Source organism: Pipistrellus hanaki (assembly GCF_964339955.1).
Source record: "Pipistrellus hanaki genome assembly, chromosome: 5".
Taxonomy (NCBI): domain Eukaryota; kingdom Metazoa; phylum Chordata; class Mammalia; order Chiroptera; family Vespertilionidae; genus Pipistrellus; species Pipistrellus hanaki.
The window spans coordinates 28,117,895-28,137,548 of NC_140507.1; the positions used below are offsets into that span (position 1 = coordinate 28,117,895).

The 19,654-nt window shown below is 44.1% G+C and overlaps 1 protein-coding gene across 7 annotated transcripts in view; it reads left to right on the plus strand.

Moving 5' to 3' along the window:
- Nucleotides 1–19,654, plus strand: part of KLHL3 (kelch like family member 3) — a 139,746-nt gene that overhangs the window by 64,224 nt on the left and 55,868 nt on the right. For all 7 annotated transcript variants that reach the window (XM_084884530.1, XM_084884531.1, XM_084884532.1 and 4 more), the window contains 2 exons: nucleotides 5,179–5,300; nucleotides 11,598–11,760. In XM_084884530.1, the coding sequence (XP_084740656.1) occupies nucleotides 5,179–5,300; nucleotides 11,598–11,760 (285 nt within the window). The remainder of the gene's footprint in view (nucleotides 1–5,178; nucleotides 5,301–11,597; nucleotides 11,761–19,654) is intronic.

Below are 19,654 nucleotides of genomic sequence, written 5' to 3' on the forward strand. Positions count from 1 at the left end.
AACAACAAAGAGAAGAAAGTAATCTAATGCCAGCCAAAGCCTTTCATTGAATCTGGTTGCCATCCATCTATTCATTTATCTATCCACCCAATAATCACATATGTTCATTGAAGAAAAAAAATAGAAAATGTGAGCAAGTAAAATGATAAAAAATTACATGTAATGCCACATCTAGATAAGATTATATTTTATATTCTTTAAGGTTTTATATTTATAAATATATATGTATTTATGAATATAGATATGAAATATATTTTATGAGTTCATTTTATATATACAGAGTTGAATAGCCTTTCTTGATGTGTATTCACCTTCCTGAAATGTTCTTCCTCCCCGCCTCTTTGCCTGCCTAACTCCTATTCATCCTTCATTACCACTTAAGCATCATTTCCTCAGGAAGGCTTTCCATGATCCCCTTGGATTAGGTTAAATCCCTTTGGTTTACTTGTGGTGCCCTATGCTTCTCTTTAGTATTCTAATCTCATTATTTCTTCAATATTTGACTTCCCAGTTCAGTTATAAGCTTTATGAGGGTAAGAACTGTACCTTTTAAATGTACTGCTATAGCCTCCCTGCCTAGCACAATCTTCTATATAGCAAGCGCTCAATGAAAATTTGCTTAATTGAACTTAACAGAATTTTGTGAATTTTTTTTATAGTTAAATCACATCTATCTCATAATTTTAATGGCATCTTAAAATTCCATCATAAGTACCCTATTGAAAATGCATTTCCTTACTGGTTGGAAATTATAATTCTTTCTAATGTTTTGCTGCTGTAAATATCATAATGGGTATCCTTGCATCTTAATGTTTATTTGTATTCCTGATTATTTCCTTAGAATGTATTCTAAGAATAAGAAATATTTGGTTGAAGGGTATCCACATTTGGAAGACTTGTGAGACATTCTGCAGCTCTACAACTCTAGGACAGTTGAACCAGCTTATGCTTCATCAGCAAAAATAATATTTGTGTATTTTTTGAGGCTGGTTTTGCTTAAAGTTTGGTAAACAGGTACAAAAAAAGTAACATTGCAACATTTTGTTGTAATTGTCAAGTTCAACTTTAAAATGCATAAAATTAGTAATGAAAAGGCCCAGCTGACTCATGCAGAGTCCATTTCTGTCATCATCTTTAAGGCCAAAAAGAAAAGAAAATACGTGTGACTTTCTTCTGATTTGATTGATGTAATTATAATCTTTTGTTCAGGCTTAAAGTTTTTTATTTTATTTTTTGTCCTCTGAGTTTATATTGCCCAACTGTCCTGTGGTAGTTCCAATACTAACTCTACTACTTGACCATGTCCTGCTCACAATAATCTACATTAATAATAGCTTGGTAAACAGGTAAAAAAATATGCAAATTGACCATACCTTTGTGATGCCCACCAGCCAATCAGGAGCAAGTATGCAAATTAACCCAACAAAGATGCCAGGCTAGTTTGCATATACAGGCGCCCAATGGCAGAGGGAGGGGCCAGGATACTTGCATTCTGCACTACCCCAGCTGCTCCAGGCCTCTGTACAGTGTGGGAAGGCAGAAAGGAGGCTCAGGCGGAGCGAAAGGCGGTGCGGGCAGCCAGGGGAAAGAAGGCCCATTCTTGCATGAATTTTCATGCATCAGGCCTCTAGTTTTGCATAAATGTGAAACAGGTCTGAATGCCCACAGAGTGTCCAAAGGCAGCCAGTCTGTGGAAAGATCTGGGATGGGAAGCTTAATGGTCCTCTACTTCTTTTGCATAGTGTGATTGGAGAGGCCAGTAGTGATGTGTTCTGCCCATCTTTTCCCTGTGAGTATGGAATCTTTAAGATCTGTGCCTGTCCATCCACCTCCCCATCTAGGACCTCTATCCCAGGGGAAGTTCATTTCCCCAAAACAGCCTAGTTAGTTTTTACCCCTCTTTTTATCATGCCCTTTATTATGGGTTCTGTTGACTATAGATATTTGTACTCCATATAATCATCTAAATACTTTAAAAACAACTCCATTTTACGGTGTTAAAGGACATGAGATCTAAAGACCTCAGGCTTAGGGTCTTACATCCATCATCAGAGGTGCAAATATGTTACAGCTCCCATCCCAAATGAAGCCCCTTGAGTAAGCTGTCCTGTCCTGGTTTTATATGCAGAAGCTGATTAGAGATTATTTTTGTTATATATATATATGTATTCTAATTGATTTTAGAGAGGAAGGAAGAGGGAGAAAAAGATAGAAACATTAATCATAAGAGAGATCATTGATTGAGTGCCTCCTGCATGCCCCACACTGGGGATCGAGCCCCTAACGTAGGCATGTGCCCTGACCAGGAATCAAATCGTGACCTCCTGGTTCATAGGCCCATGCTTAACCTCTGAGCCACGCCAGCTGAGCTGATTTTGTTTTTTAAAGGAGTTGCCATCCAGTTTTTACTAGATGTAGGCTGATGTGTAGCTAGTATCTTTAGTGAGTATAATAGAAATAGGGAGGAGAGACAGGAATGTGCTGGGGTAAGAGGCAAGGGCTTAGACATTGAGTGGACACAGACCATCACAAAGCAGAACAATGATGGCCCAGCTTCCTTACTCACCTCCCAGGTATGCACACAATCCACAGAACCTCTGTTTCCATCCTTTCATCTGCCAGACCCTGACAGCCCTGACCCTTGTCGGTGTTCTGTTTGCATGATGTAGCAATGTCTTTGAAGATCTTTATGGTAACTTGCAGCTTAACAAGATTTAATCCAAGGCAATGCGGCTAGGAGGGAGGGAGCACTAGAGAATCCTTCCCTTGGACTAAGAAGACTCAGTGAAGTTGTAGAGGAGGAGGAGGAGGAGGAGTAGTAGTAGAAGGGTCTGTTCCTGAGGGTTTTGCCCCTGAGGAGTCAGGGATTAGGTGCCATAGCTCAGAAAAAAAAGATTGGAGGCTGCTTGGGATTAAGGAGGAATGGCCTTATCTTCCATGTGACCTGTCTTTTAGTCTGGGCTGAAGCTTACAGTGACACAGGGTTTCTTCTTCCTGTCCTTAACAAATCACATCAAGTCCAGGCATCATCTTCTGGCTAAGAGACCCAGATTTGAGGATGAGGGGTACAATAGTCTTGTCTAAAAATAGGTTGCTCTTGGCCTGGCTTGCCCTGGCTTGTTTTGCTCAGTGGTTAGAGCATCAGCTCATGGACCGAAGGGCTGAGGTTTGATTCCTAGTCAAGGGCACGTATCTTGGGTGCAGGTTCATCCTTGCCCCCAGTCAAGTCTTGTGCAGTAGTAAACTCAAGAGAGATTGTGAGCACCTATCTTATGGGTAGAGGAAAAAGCCATAATCTTTTCTGTTTCCTCATTGCCTCTTTGCCCTGCCTCAAGGTTCTTGGTGCTGAGGCCTTTTGACTGGCTTCCACAAGCAGTCAGAGAGAAGAAAGATCAACGTGGAGGGTCTCCCGTCTGCCTGATCTGGTATGAAGAGAGCAGGCAGGGTTTAGAATGGTTCCTCCCTTCCCTCCCTGTTCCAGAGTCATTCATATCTAGAACTCTGTCAGGGTGGGAACTGCACTGGGGGAGGAATCCTGTGCAGCCTATGCAGCCTGGAGGTAGGTGTCACTACCCACACGCTGTACTGTACTTGTTGTCTTGGCTCCGATGTCCAAATCCCACGGAGAAAAAACAACCTCCCAGCTCTGTTTCCACACTCTCATGACAGCTTCTGAATCCCAGTTTCTTGCAGTCAGGTTGCCCTTTATTTTATTCTACAAAGACACACGTCTTGCCTGCCTTTTCTTTCTGAAACCGGCAGCCCTTGTGGGATGACCCTGGCTCTAGACTGACCTCTGTGCTGTATAGAGAGGGCAGGCCGAAGTAAAGGGCCTCAAGACTGTGCAAATGTGGTGCTGCTGCTGCCCTCGTTCACAGGCCTAGGTCCTCCCTTGTGGATTATTATGAGGGTCTTCCAGCGGTCCTCCCTGCCTCTGATCCAGCTTCAATAATGCATCCCAAGTTTCATTCAGAAACACCCCTCCTTAAAACCTTTTAATGGCACTACTGTTAGCATAAAGTCAAAATTCATTTGCATTGCTTACAGGGTTCTGTAAGTTACAAGTCCTGGCTCCTACCTAGTTCTCCAGCTTCCTTCCTCACTGTTACCCTAGGTACAAGTCATACCGGCCTCTCACTGCTCCCAATATTTTCCTTTGGCATTTTCCTATCTTTACACTTATAGTTGCTGCATCCAGCTCGTCTTTCCTCATGAAAGGTGTCTTTGGTGCCTGTGGAACACTCTATTCTCTAATACCCAGCTCAGTAGTGACCTACTTGGATGCCTTCCTGAATTCCCTGGGCAGGGTTTCTTCTATCTTCTGCATTCTTGGGATTTAATATAGTATATTGATTACAAGAATAGGCTCTAGTGTCAGAATCCTTGGTTTCAACCCCAGCCTGGCCCCTTTCTAGAGTTGCCTCAGTTTCTTCATCTGTAAAATGGGGTTAATATTAATAAACATCATAATAAAAGTACCTAAGACAGTGCTTGGCCATAGTTAGCAGTAAATGTTACTTCTTTAAATTGTTGTTATGGTTACTTTGCTAAACCTCTGCTTGTTCTTACCACCTCTGTTTAGATGTATTTTTTTAAAATATATTTTATTGATTTTTTTTTTTGTACAGAGAGGAAGGGAGAGAGATAGCAAGTTAGAAACATCGATGAGAGAGAGTCATCGATCAGTTGCCTCTTGCACAACCCTTACTAGGGATGTGCCCGCAACCAAGGTACATGCCCTTGACCAGAATCGAACCCGGGACCCGTCAGTCCCAAGCCGACGCTCTATCCACTGAGCAAAACCGGTTTTGGCTGTTTAGATGTATTTTTATAAGTCTCTACTAGACTAGAACATGTGTTCTTTGAGGACAGGTGCATACTTTTTTCACTTCTTCTGGTCTACTCTGTAGAAGTTTACAGTAAATGTTGGTTGAATGAATTATTGCGCACAGATTTGCTTTCAAAATGGAAATGGGCAACAGATAGAGTGGGGGATGCTTAAAGAATTAAAAGCCTGGGTGACTCTGCTTTGTGGATGTGACCTGATGTCAGCTGGGTGACCTTCCAGAGTGCAGGCAAGTGCTTTATGTTACCCATATGGGGCAGGAGGCATGTGAGAAAGTTAAGCATACTCTTGGTGCCAAGTTCATGTTCATTTTGTTTTGTTTTGAACTGTAGGTGACATGTCTGAGAGTAAAGCCAAGAAAATTGAAATCAAGGACGTGGATGGGCAAACACTGAGTAAGCTGATTGACTATATCTATACGGCTGAAATTGAGGTGACTGAAGAGAACGTCCAGGTAAACTCAGACCCAGCTACTAGCTCACTCCAGGCCCACCATTCCATAGCATCCTTTCATTTAACCCTCACAACAACTTAGTTGGTAACTGGAGAGGAAACCAAAGTTCCAAAGAGGTTAGGCGATTTGCCTAAGTCACAAGGCCAGTAGGTGGATGAATGACCCTCAAACTCATGCCTGCCTGACCACAGCACCCACACTCTTCACCATGAGGCCATAAGACCTCAGAGCAGAAAGTCTTTAACTCCTGTTGGTTCAAAGGAAGAATTAAAAGCCTGGGTGACTCTGCTTCTTCCCAGTCATCATCTCATCGCAGGGATTTTGAGTATTGGATTGTAAGGTTGTTAAAAATGTCTTCCTGTTTCAACATTAGTCAATTGAATGCCTCTGCACATGTAGGGTGTCAAGCATCAGGGCCAACTCTCAGCAGGGTTGTTGGCTGTGATATGTGTTGCCTGTGCCTTTTCCTCCTTTCACTGCACTGCCCTCATCCTCAGCATCTGGATTTGGAAAAAAGGAATCAGAGAACTTGTGCCAGGAGACAATATAGAAGTCCTTTTACCAAGGAGCACATGGTCTGAAGCTGGACCATGGTTGAGCATAGGTGTCCTATAGACTGGTAGGGGCGAGGGCGGAGGTACCCAGTAAGCAGGCAATGGTCATCGCCACCTTGAAGAGGATGGTAAGAGTAGGCCTCTCTGAAGAAACATTGTTTGGGCCAGATGTTGAAGGAAGACTGGGAGGTCAGGCCTGCGTCCTCTGCCCACCAGTCTGCATCCTCACTGGTGTGTGTGTCCTAGATGGGCCTGCTATTCATCTCTCGTGTGTAGGGTGGGAGGGGCCAGCCTGTGCAAGGGCTCCCCTGGGAAGCACAATGTGGAACCCCAGGGAACTTCATTGTTTGGAATCAATGAGATATACTGTTTCCCTTTTCCTCTCCACTTTAAATTGTGGTTTCTCCTTGGGGGAAAACAAAACAAAACAAAAAAGGTTGAAAAAAGAAAGTTTGGATCAAAATGTGGCTGCTTCTTCATGCTGTTACGAATCTTCTGAGGCTGTTGCTCACAGCTGTCTATGACATCAATATTTGAAGATTTGGTGCAGTGAGAAGGTGAGCATGGAAGCATTGGGACTCTCCTGAAAGTCTTAGAAACAAGGGTCAGAAATTTGGGGCTTGGTGAGCTATACCCCTAATCTCTTCCCAGCCACACATACTTTGAAGATACTGAGTTGCCCTCCTGTGGTAGAGGTAACAATTGTTATAACTTGCATATAATGCTCACAATAAGCCAAATAGGTGTTGATCATTTCACATGCATTATTTCATTTAGTTCTTGTAAACACCAATGGGATGTTCACCTATGATCCTTCTTTTATAGTTGAAGAAACTGATGCCCAAAGGGGTTGCATGAGTCATACCCACAGTCAATTATGTAGTGAAAGATAGAGTTGGGATTTGAAACCAGCTCTCTCCAACTCATTGTGCTTTGTTGATGTGGTGAACTTGAGTTTCTTATTAAATGATCAGAATCTTGACTTCAGATCAGAATTAATAATTATAAAAACTAATTTAACTGAGCACTGTTAACCGCTTTAAAAGTACTATCTCATTTGACCCTCATAACAAGTCTTTAAGGCAGGACCATTATTATCTTCCTTTTATTGTTGAGACAGAGACACAGAGCGCTTAAGTAATTTGCCTTTAGCCACATAGCTGGTAAGTGAAGTCAAATCCAAGCGAGACTTTTAATCACAGTGCTATTCTGCTAGCTCTCTTGTTCACCTATACCCACTTCCCCTCCCTCCCTCCCTTTTCTTTTCCTCTTTTCCCTTTCAAGTTTCTTCTTTTTCTCAACAGATTTTTAATTTAACACTTTCTCTGCTAGGTTTCATGCCTGGTGCTGGGAGGGACAGACCCACAGTGTCACCTGGCCCTCTGGCTGGTGCCCTCCTTTACCCATGGCCCTGCCTCCCTGAAATTCCAGGAGTAGGTGCTTTCTGAGGCAGGGCACTTCCTTTTGTTTTTGTTAAAGGAAGTAAACTCTGTGACGGGATATCCTCTGCTGTGTTTTCATGTTATCCGAGGGTGAGGAAACACAAAACAAGCCTCACGTAAAAAATGGAGGAGGCATCCGCAAGCTGGAGGGGAGCCTGTAACTCTTAGCTGAAGGTCAGGTGGAGAGAAGCTAAGGCTTTCAACTTGGGGTCACCTTCCATCCCTGTGGTGGTTCCAGCCAGCCACCACTTCTCCCGTCTCGGCCTCCTCCGTCCAGGGGCCATCAGAAGTGCCCTAGTGATTCCACCAGGACAATCCTGCTTCAAAGCTGAGGATCCAGGCCTGGCCTCTTGTTCACAATCTTGTTACTGCTGCCACCTGAGGGAGTCGAGTTGCAGGCAAGATAAGAGAAGAGGAAATCCTCTGAAAGCTCTTGCTGATGTGGTGAGGGAGGCGAAGACAGCCCTTCCTGGATGTGTGCTCTCTTTTCTTTCACAGGGTCTGGGGATGTTTGTTCTCATGTGTACCCCCTGAACCCCATTGGACTGGGGCCCAGCTTATCCCTGAGACTCAGAGGCTAAGCAGTGATACATCTCCTAGTCTCCAACCCCCCTCAGAATTCTGACTTCCTTTCCTCTCCTTCACGCCTTCCTGTAGAAAGCAAATAGTGGGAAGAAAAGGGCCTTTGACTCAGAGCTAATCTCAGTGTAACATCAAAGAGAGGGAAGGAGCAATTAGAGAAGCCACCAGCCCCATTTATTTTAGGAAGTCAGTTTGAGAATGCTTTTCAGCAGGAGAGGACCCAAACAGGATGGGGGGTAGGGGGTGGGAGGTGGGGTGGGGAGAGACGCGCGGAGAGGTGAAAAGCCTTATAATTTTTGCTTACTATGTGGGTTTTGTGAACAGTAGGGAAGTTGAATACTATGTAGGTAGCTCTGTCCAGGGAGGTTTTAAAAACTGAAATTTATAACCTAAGGAGTGTGTTCAGGAAATATTTACTATCTTATATTTTTGGCTGGTTGTCATGATCTTGAGAATTTAAGCACCAAATTGTGCTGCTGCCCTCTTGGTGAAGAAGAGGGCAAGGGGGGGCGGGGCGCGCGGCAGGACCAGGTGAGTGTCCCTGGCATGATCTCATTTTGGTTTGGCTGGGAATGCAATCTTGGGGGCAGATAGCACTTCTCAGAAATCCTTGTCTTTGTAGCTAAAGGGCTGCTATCCCATTCCTGCCTCTGGTCACCCCTGACTCTTGAGGCTTGCCACAGCATTTGATTGCTCCTCTGCACCAGGGCTGCTTAGGGTTAGAAGTTCCCCTGCACAGGTGGACACCTGACCCTGGGACATAGGACTTTTAGTGCTAAAGCTGACACATTCACAGCAAACCAGGATGGCTGGTCAACCTCTGGCCCTAACTGCAGGGTTTGCAGCTGGTGCTGGTAGGGGTTGTCATGGAGGTCATTTGGGAATTTGGAGCAGAGCCTTCCATTCCTGGTATGTATTCAACAAGAATGGTTAATGGTTCTCTCCTTAACTAGCAGGCAGAGACTAATCTGGTTTGGAATCTGTTTGGCCAGGCTGAGCAAGCCCACAGCTTAATTGAGTTTCTCAGTTTATGGCTGCTTAGTGGGGACAGTGGCTGCCTGGTGAGAATGGAGCTTAAGCGGTCAGATTTGGAGCCTGGCTGTGTCCGCTTACGATCTAAAACTCAGCAGTGGGTGATCGCCCCCCACCCCCTCCCTCCCTTGGGAGTGGGTGATTTTTATCTTTTTCCTTCTCTGGAATGAACCAGGGTTTGGGAAATGCCAAGGACACAATGCTAATTTACTGCTGTCCTGCTAGGGACATGGGAGAGGGGAAGAGAGGGGAAGGGGAGAGGAATATGTTTTCGAGAACTCAGCCTTGTGAAGAGGATGTTAATGAGCTTGTACCCGGAAGGGCTTTCCTTGCTGAGAGCAAGCGGGGAGCTTGGGAGCGGAGGCTCTTGGTGGTTTCCGCATGTGGACAGGGATGAGAAAGGGCGACCCACTGTCCCAGTGTAAACATAGAAAGCCTTGTGTCCTGGAAACCCTTGGTCCTCGGCGAACCTGGATGACTGGGTGCCCTAGTGGAGGGAGAGGCCCAAGGCAATGGGCCGAGTGGGGCCTGTGCACAGGCTGGTGGAGAGCTGGAGCTAAGGCCCAGGACTGTTTTGGGAGATGGTCAGGGGGAGAAAAAGACTTTTGTAGAGGCCCGAGTCAAGAAAAGAAATGTGCCCACAGCCCTTGGCTTCCTGGGCACACCCTCGCGGATGGGAGCAGCTGGAATCTGGCCGGCCCAGACATTCCCTGCGAGCCGGGGGAGCAGCTGAGAGCAAGCCCAGGACGTGGCGGTTGTGTGGGGTGAAATGGATGCCGTGGGTCCTGAGCTAAGCAGCCTCAAATCAAACTGTATTTTTTATTTCTTTCTTAATTCTTTTTTGAAGGACATGCTCACACTGTTGACCTCCTCCACAGGGCAGGGGGGAAAGAGAAGCAGAGCTGGGGTCAGGTAGGACTCTGGCCACGGGTCCAGGATATTTGATCCAGAGGGCAGGCTGGCCAGTGTGGGAAAGGCCTAGGGAACTCGAGCGGGGTTGGCAGTCTGAGCACCCATCTGGCCTGCTCAAGCCAGTTTTTCCTGGCCTTTAGGAAAAACACATGCAGCACACCTGAGCAGGAAATTTTTCTGTCTTCCAGGAAATAGTGTGAATACTCATGTGTCCTGAGACCTTTTAAAAGGGAACTCAGCTCTCCTTTCTCTGAGAACGTAGCTAACATGTTCTCTTTATCTGTTGGAAGAATAAAGTGTGTTTATCTGAGCCCTGAGGGACCTGGGGGTGACTCCCTTATTCCAGTAGATTACATTCTCCATTAGAGCAGGGTCTGGCTTATCATGCTTACCACTAAATCTTAGAGTCGAGACCAGAGCCCGGCACACCGACATTCAGTAACTGAGCGGTGAATCAGCTAGTGAACAATTCAGCAAGCACCTTTCTGTGTGAAGGCAGTGTGCTAACTGCTGGAGGGCAGTGATTCTCCAACGTGATTGTTTGTTAGAGGTAACCGGGGACTGTAGAAGCACCTCACCGTCCAGGCCACACTTCATTCCTCTTAGGTTAGAATCTTTGGGGTGAGACCCAGGCACCAATAATTTAAAAATCCTCCAGGTGATGTTAATGTGTAGCCAAGAATCAATCTATCTCACTCCGCTTGGGATGCCATAACACAACACTGCAGATCGGGGGCTTAAATTTATGGAGTCACAGTTTTGGAAGTTAGGGTTCCAAAAGCGAGATTCCAGCTGATTCAGTTCCTGGCTTGCAGAAGGCCTCCTTCTCCCTGTGCCCTTACTTTGGGGAGGGGGGGGAAAGGGGGAGGAGAGAGAGAGAGAGAAAGAGAGAGAAAGGGAGGGGGGGAGGGAGGAAGGGAGGGAGGGAGAGAGAGAGAGAGAGAGAGAGAGAGAGAGAGAGAGAGAGAGAGAGAGAGAGAGAGAGAGAGGGAGAGAAACACTGAAATTTCTTCCTCTTCTTGCAAGGACACCTTAGGGCCCCATTCTTATGATCTCCTTTAACCATGTTACTTCTTCACAGGCCCTGTCTCCAAATAAGTCACATTGGGGGTTGGGATTTTGACATATAAATTGTGGAGGTGGGGCACAGACATTCAGTTCTTAAGGTTCTTTTTAAAAAATATATATTTTTTTTATTGATTTCAGAGAGGAAGGAGGTGCGGGGGAGAGAAACATCAATGATGAGAGAAAATTATTGATTGGCTGCCTTCTCCATGTTCCCACTGGGGATCGATCCCACAACCGAGTATGTGTCCTTGATGGGAATCGAACCTGGGGCCCTTTAGTCAGTAGGCCGAAGCTCTACCCACCAAGCCAATCCAGCTAGGGCTCTTAAGGGTCTTGATACTCAAAGTGCAGCCTGTTAGAAATTCAGGCTCTCAGGTTCCACCCTAGACCTGTTGTATCAGAATCTGCATTTTAATAAGACCCCTAGGGAATTCATCCAGACATTAGCGATTGGAAAGCACTGCTGTAGGCTAAGGGAAACAGAGAACAGGCTAGTGCTGAGACTCCATGAGGTGCAGAGTGGGGGGAAATGAGGCTTGAGCTGCCCTGACAGCCAGACCAGGTGGTTTGTTTGGACTGACCTGAGCAGGCAGTGGAGAGCCATGAAGGATCTCGAGCATGGGAGTGGTATGATTAGAACAGCGTGGTAGGGAGGAGAGGCCCTGCTGGAGGGATCCAGTGTCTCAGAATGTCCCCTTCTCCTGCAGGTGCTGCTCCCAGCAGCCAGTTTGCTGCAGCTCATGGATGTTCGGCAGAACTGCTGTGACTTCCTTCAGTCTCAGTTGCATCCCACCAATTGCCTGGGCATCCGCGCATTTGCAGATGTGCACACCTGCACCGACCTTCTGCAGCAGGCCAATGCTTATGCAGGTAATGGGGACTGGGCTGCCACACCTCCTCCAACTTTGTGGATTGAATAACCTGGTCACCTGTGGACACCTCAAAGATTGTGAGAAGTGCACTCTGCTGTGAAGCAGCTATAATTCAGTCAGGGTCACAAGACACAGATGGGAAGATCATTAGCAATAGAAGAATTTAGCTCATTGCCAAGTATAATATGATTAATTGTCAGACGGATATCAGAGACAGTAATTTTCACAAGAGAAGAGGAAAGAGATCTGAGAAAACTTCATGGGGAAAGAGTAATTTGAGCTAGGTTTGAAATAAATCGTTTCTGTTGTTTAAGATGATTTCTATTTTTAAAAAAATATATATTTTATTGACTATTTTACAGAGAGGAAGGGAGAGGGATAGAGAGTTAGAAACATTGATCAGCTGCCTCCTGCACACAGCCTACTGGGGATGTGACTACAACCAAGGTACATGCCCTTGACCAAAATTGAACTTGGGACCCTTCAGTCTGCAGGCCAATGCTCTATCCACTGAGCCAACCTGGTTAGGGCAAGATGATTTCTGTTTTGATCAGTGTTCTTTTAACAGGAGCTTAACAGGCAAATACTACTGTAAGGCCTGTGATGATAAAGAAGAGTCCCCAGCTCTGCCTTTCCACAAGTCTTGCTCTCTAGAGCCACTCACTTCAATTCTAAAAAGAATGAAAATGCAGGCTCTGATTCAGCTAAAAGCGGTTCCATCTACTCTTTATCTCCACTTATCAAAAACAATATGTTTACATCACTTTGGTTGGAATAGTTTTAGATATTATCTGCTGACTTCTCACAGAAGAATAAGATTGAAATTTCATAGACTTTCCCCGCATATACATACATCCTTCCCCTCTCTTTATTCCTACAATCTTATTTCTATAGCTGAACTAAGTTATGTATTATAATCATAGTTTCTTAAATATGAAAACTTTTCTTTTTTAATCAGAAAGGCAGTAATAATTATGTTACTATTTTTGAGATACAAATGGGACCAGTTAAGATGATCCTGATGATGATGATTTTTGTGAAGGACATTCTCCAGATGCCCCAATTCTGAATTCTGCTGACTCTTCCTGGCTCTGAACCTCGACTCTCCTGTTTCTCTGCTGTGTTTCCTTTGCCCTCTTTTCTCTACACATTCCCCCATACCTTGCTGCTTTTTCTCAGGAGCCTTTCCTCTGTGGAGAGGGCTCCCCAGCCCAGTCCTTGTAGAGACCACTTTCTTAAGGCTTTGCTTCAGCAGGAGCCAAGAGCTTGGCAAGACCCAGGTGAGCTCATGAACATCTGCTGGTGCAGTGACAAAGGAAGAGCGCTTAGATGCCAGGAATTCCCTGACTCCCTTCCTGGTGTCCCTCCCCAGCCCCTTCCTTCCACACTGTGTGTGCCTGCATGCCTGCACGCCTGCACACACAGCACATATCCCAGCCTATTGTACTCGGCTGAGAGGATCATCTCAGGTTTGGGGAGTGTACTGAACCCTCACCTTTAACAAAGGCTCTCAGGCCCTTCTGGCTGGCTTTTCTCCACTTTCAAAATCTGTGTTTTCTCCCTTTGCCCTTTTCATTGTCTGATGGGGTAGGAGACTGGGGAGGATGCATTTGGGAGTACAGTGTTGTGTTGGTGCTCCATGGTCCTCATGTTGTCACAGTGATTGGGACCTGCCAGCATTGTGTGAGTGTGTGTGTGTGTGTGTGTGTGTGTGTGTGTGTGTGTGTGTATGGGAGGGTGTGCACACACATGTGAATGCAGAAATCCTGGTGAATTATTTCTAGCTAGTATTTATTGAGCTCTCACTTTGGGTCATGCTCTATGCTAACCATTTTATGTGTCTTCTTATTTAGTGTGTACAACAGCTAAGGAGTCTAAGGCATGGGCAGGTGAAGTTATTTGTTGGAGTCACACAGCTGGTAAGGACAGAGGCAGGTTTCAAACCCGACAGTTTGACTCCAGAGCCAGTGATTATAACTACTGCATACTATGCTTGCCGGCCCTATCTGGACATAAGGCAGCCCTGTGGATCGCTAACTGAGGAGTATGGGTGGCTAGAGCTGGCATTTTCCATCAGAAGTGTGAACCTGGAAGCCTGTGCCACATAGACAGATGCCAACAACCAGACAGTGTAGACAGACGACCAGCTGTCTCTGCTGGACACGGGCTGTTCAGCCATCTTCGTGTGGGAAGTGAGACGCGGCTGTCTTCTCTTCCATGCTGGGAGGTGGCCCCCTCACTGCATGCGTGAGCCCTCTCTTTTCCCTGCTCAGTCAGTGTGACGTCAGGCTGAGAGCCTTCCCTGTCTACAGGCCTTCCCGGGAGCCTGTGGCCATGTCCTGGCTACAGGTTTCCTTGCAGCCCGCAGGGCAGTCATGGAAATGCAGAGGTGGTAAGCCCGTGATGAAGACATTAGAAGAAGCAGTGTGAAGGTAGATCGTACAGTGTTAGAGAAGGAAGTGTATAAGGGTTATCTTTGCTTGCTCCCTCAGTGGTTTGCACCCACCCACTGATGTGGGCTGCTGTGTGTCTTTGAACTTGCACTTCCTCACTTGAGGTGGAACCTGGCACTCTCTCCCCTCACTGCCTCTCGAGAGCTGCCGCCTCGTCCCACTGTAAGGGTGCAGGTGTGGGTCACATAAAAGGGGCAGTGTCGGCCCTTGGAGTCACCGGCTTCTCTGGCCCCCTGCCTCACATTAGTGGGGGTTTAAGCCAACCAACTACACGGAGACCCTCCAGATCAGAAGTAGGGGTCAGATCAGCCAACACTGGAGCAACCCCTACGCCTGTTTTCTCCATATAATGGGGGAAATACATCCTGCTCTGTTTTCAGGATGGTTTGGGATTGGGCAGGAGAGCCTCCTGCAGTAGTAGGCACCACCCAAGGCCTTCCTGCCAGCCTCACCCTCCGCAGTGAGAGAGCCCCGGAGCTGGGTCTTGGCAGAGAGAGGGACTCCCTGGGTCATCGCCGCTGCTGTTGCTGTGGACATCATGCACTTTGGGGAGAGGACCATCTCCAGAGCTTCTGATTTTGGTTTCTCTGTATCAGGTGCACAGGTATATCCTGCTTTCCCACCTTGCCTAGTCTCTGGTTAGCTGGCCTCTGCCCTCACTTGTTCATGGTCCCAGCTTTGCCTCTGAATTCTGTTCCTTTTACTTCTCCAAGACAAACTTTCTTTTGCTGTTATAATTATTATTGCTATTGTTATTGTTATTGCTAGCTAATAAAAAAAGAACACACACCCATACTTATTACAGAAAATGCAGACAGGCAGAAAGAGCAGGAAAAGCACCACAATCCTACCCAGAGAGATCCATGGGCAGCACCTAGTATATAGCTTCCTCAGCCTTTTTTTACCTGTTGTATCATGTGGATGAACTATAATTTATGTAACTCCATTCCTTGATTAATGGGCATTAATGTTAACTTCTTTCTTTTATATAAAATATTGAGTGATAATTTATTTTACATAATATTCTGGAGTACACTTGCTAATATGTAAGTAATGGTAAGATTATACCTGTAGATTACCTTCTTAGTGGCATAAAGTAGCTCAAAGGGAGTATGCATTAATTTTTTTTATAGATATTGCCAAATTGTTCTTTAAAAATTGTAACCATTTTAAAGGCAGCTCTTGCCTTCTGGTGGTTAGTCCTTAGTTCCTAGGTGAAGGCATCGAGAGACAGACAGCAGTGGGACTCTGAGGGGCAGGAGCGCCACCTCTCCACCCAGAGTTCGCTTTCCTGTTTGGAATGGCCTTGGCTTTTCCCGGGTCTGGTTTTCCCTTCAAGGTTATGCTCCCAAGTGTTTGCTGTGATACATTATTCTGGGGTGGGGAGGGTGGCCTGGGTTTAGAAGCTGACCACCCAGACTCTTGTCCCCAGCTGATGGTATCAGAGTTCTCCTGGGTAGCAAGTACCGTAGCTGGGAAAGGGACCTGAGTATTTTGCACAGCTTGTTTCTTAAAACTCATTATTGTTTCGAGGGACAGCTTAATCTTTAACCTCAGAGGCCAGGACAGGTTTATGGGGATGTTGTTGTTTGGTAATTGGACGGCCATACACTGGGCCATCAGCAGAGCTGGTTGGGAGGGATGTTAATGAGACCCCGTTAATGAAACGGCAATAAAAATTCCTTGGGCATGTTGTTTACATCAGTCTGCCCAAGCTGAGCTGAAACCCTCCAGCCATGGGATTGAACACGTTTGTGGAAAGAAATGGCCTTTTTTTTGATTGATTGATTGAGTCTTTTGAGATCATGGGATGAAGTGATTAAACTAAGGGCAGCAAAAAACTTTGACAAATCATTTAAAAAACACAAACCTCTGACTCAGTGAGGGTTTTCTAAATGAAATTGCTGCCTTCAACTTGGCATCATAAAATGATGATGATGATGATGATGATGATGATGATGATGATGATGGTGGTGGTGGTGGTAGGAGTTTCTGCCATTTCTGAACACTTGGCTAGGTTGTCATTGAGTGCTGTGAGTTAATAGGCACAGAACTATGAGAGAAACTAGTTCTTATTTTCCCAATTTAAGAAACAGGAACTCCAGAATGTTTAGTAACTTGTCCAAGATCACCTAGTTTGTAAGTGGCAATGGCAGGATTCATGATGAGGCTGTCTGAGGCAGAGCCTGTTCTCCAAGCCCACTACTTACTGTCACATCCACCAGGCCAGTTCAGCCTCATTCCTGCTCCCCCTGATTTTCTGCCTCTAACTTGAAGGTGGCAAATGAAGCCTTAGAGCAGACACAGGCAGTCTGTGTTGTAGGTTGGTCTCCTTGTTGGGATTTTAGGAAGCTTCCCTTATCTTCCTATTGTCTGGGTAACAGGGAACTCTGGTGTTGAATCAATAACACTGATGACTAGGCAGTTTTGATTCAGCCCTTTGCGCGTGCTTGCGCTCGCTCGCGCTCTCTCTCTCTCTCTCTCTCTCTCTCTCTCTCTCTCTTTCTCTCTCTCTCTCCCCACGTGAGTTATAGAGAAAGGAACAGGGACCACATATAGATATATTTCTGGAATTAAGTCAGTATGGTAAAGAGCTCATGTCTCATTATCCTCAGGGAGGGTGGACGGAGTTTACTTACAGGATATTTCTCCACTATTCCCCCTTTTTTGTTTTAACATGCAAGGAGCACACTTTTTGCTTGCTGTACAATATTTTGGCTTTTGGAAATCCTGCAATGCAGCCTTGATAGGTTTTTAATTTAATTCTTTACACAGAAGTATGACTGGTCTGGATGACTTGGTCTGAATTCATTACATGATAAACAGCTTTACTGTGAGATGAATCATCAATATACAATAGTGAATGTTCCAGGAATAGGTTCCTGCGTGGTACAACTAAGTTCCCCTGCATATTCACTTATTTCAATTTGCCAATTTAAATCAGTCTGAAATAAGGCTTATTTTCTAACTTTATTTGTCTTTGGGTGTGGACAGTAAATGACACTAATTGGATTTCTGCTATCAATCTTTGAGTATATTAACATAAGCTTTGCTTAAGGAGGCAAAATGAAAATTATTTACTTTCCTTTTTGAGGCCTAACACATTGATTCTTTTTGTTTTGTTTTAGTTTTCTAGATATTTGAAGGGAATTTCCCTTTATTATTTCTCTCAGAGTAATTTCTAGGCCTCATTTAGAGAGTCTTTTAAAAAACCTTTTTTTCCCCTTTAAATAGAGCAACAAACTTGATTGCCTTTCAGAAGCTGGTCAATACTGTAATGCACATGTGTCAAACACAAGGCCCGCGGGCCAAATCCAGCCCGCCAGGCCTTGCAATGTGGCCCGAACCGCGCTGTCATCACTGCACTCCGCTGTCAGTTTATGACATTGTCAGTTTATGACTGTTCAGTAAACCATTCGGCCCTCGATTTAGGCTGGATTTTAGATTTTGGCCCCTTCTCTGATTGAGTTCGACACCCCTACTGTAATGGATACATATCAAGTAAAAGTAACTCTCTTTTTATTTATGATGTCTCATTAATGGTGAGATTTAATGCTTGAATAATAACTTTTAATTTACTTTGTAAATAGTAGTGGAAGAGATTTTAAAATTTCTCCTTTTCATTAAGCTTAGAATTTACTTTTAAACAGCATTTTTTTTTTTCTGGCTAGTGCTCATTTGCATACATATGCAAATATTTTACTCTGGCCTTTGTTAAGATCCAATTACTTAAAAATATTGGTTTCTCATATAACTGAGTTTATATGAGACCTTGGTTATATTGTAAAAAGATAATTTATTAAGTAACTAAAGTAGGCATCTTTATTGAAAAAATAAAGTAAGCAAACTTATACATTTGGCCTTTGAAATACAAATGCGATCCCCTCCCCTAGCCTATTTAAAGAGCAGGCTATCTGAGGCTTTTTGTCTTAAAATTCCATTGCTGAATAATCTGGTTTTGCTTAAGAAGTATTTAGCAACTTTGGCCTGCTAAGTTTAGAGGTTGAAATCTTCATAATATTTAAAATATATGTATATAAATAAAATATAGTTATTAATTTTTATTTGATAAAGCTTCCCACATGATTACAAGTATATTAGATTGGCCTAATTTAGTTCAAAAATATTTTTTTTAAGAGAGTAAATCCTCAAATCACTTCAGGGCCCTTGAAATGTCCCAAGGCTATCTCTCTGTTCAAGTCTTGACATTTAACTTGGAAAGACCATCAAATGTACATAACCCAAAGATTATATTATATACTCTTTGTAATTATCCTAAAAGATATTAATTACATTTAAACTGGTTTTAATATTAAAAATTCGGTTCAGACTACATAATTAATTCTTTTTTATTTTTTTATTTTTATTATTTTTAAAAAATATATTTTATTGATTTTGTACAGAGAGGAAGGGAGAGAGATAGAGAGTTAGAAACATCGATGAGAGAGAGTCATCGATCAGCTGCCTCTTGCACACCCCCCACTGGGGATATGCCCGCAACCAAAGGTACATGCCCTTGACCGGAATCGAACCCGGGTCCCTTCAGTCCCCAAGCCGACGCTCTATCCATTGAGCCAAACCGGTTTCGGCTAATTCTTCTTTTTTAATTAGACCATATAAAATATTATATTCTAGGTTGAAATTGTACCACATGTAGTACACATAAGGACCGTAATATATTTTGTACTACTAATTTCTCTAGAGAAAATACAAGAATTATTTTTCTCAAAAATAAATTTCTATACTTTATGCATTTTGTTATCCCAACTATATAATTTCTCCCAACTTAATTTGAACTTTAAACTCTTTTTTTATGAGCAGAAAATTACAGTATATTTATTATATTTTATTTATTTATTTAAATTTATTTATTGATTAAGGTGTTACATATGTGTCCTTATTCTCTCATTACCTCCCCTCCCAATACCCTCCACTCATGCCCTCACCCCCTGTTGCCTGTGTCCATTGGTTAAGCTTATATGCATACATATAAGTCCTTTGGTTGATCTCTCTCCCTTACCCCCACTCTCCCCTACCGTCCCTCTGAAGTCTGATGGTCTGATCAATGTTTCTCTGTCTCTGGATCTGTTTTTGTTCATCAGTTTATGTTGTTCATTATATTCCACAAATGAATGAGATCATGTGATATTTATCTTCTTTGACTGGCTTATTTCACTTGGCATAATGCTCTCCAGTTCTATCCATGCTGTTTAAAATGCTAAGAATTCCTTCTTTTTTATCGCAGCATAGTATTCCATTGTGTAGATGTACCACAGTTTTTTAATCCACTCATCTGCTGATGGGCACTTAAGCTGTTTCCAAATCTTAGCTATTGTAAATTATGCTGCTATGAACATAGGGGTACATATATCTTTTCTGATTGGTGTTTCTAGTTTCTTGGGATATATTCCTAGAAGTGGGATCACTGGGTCAAATGGG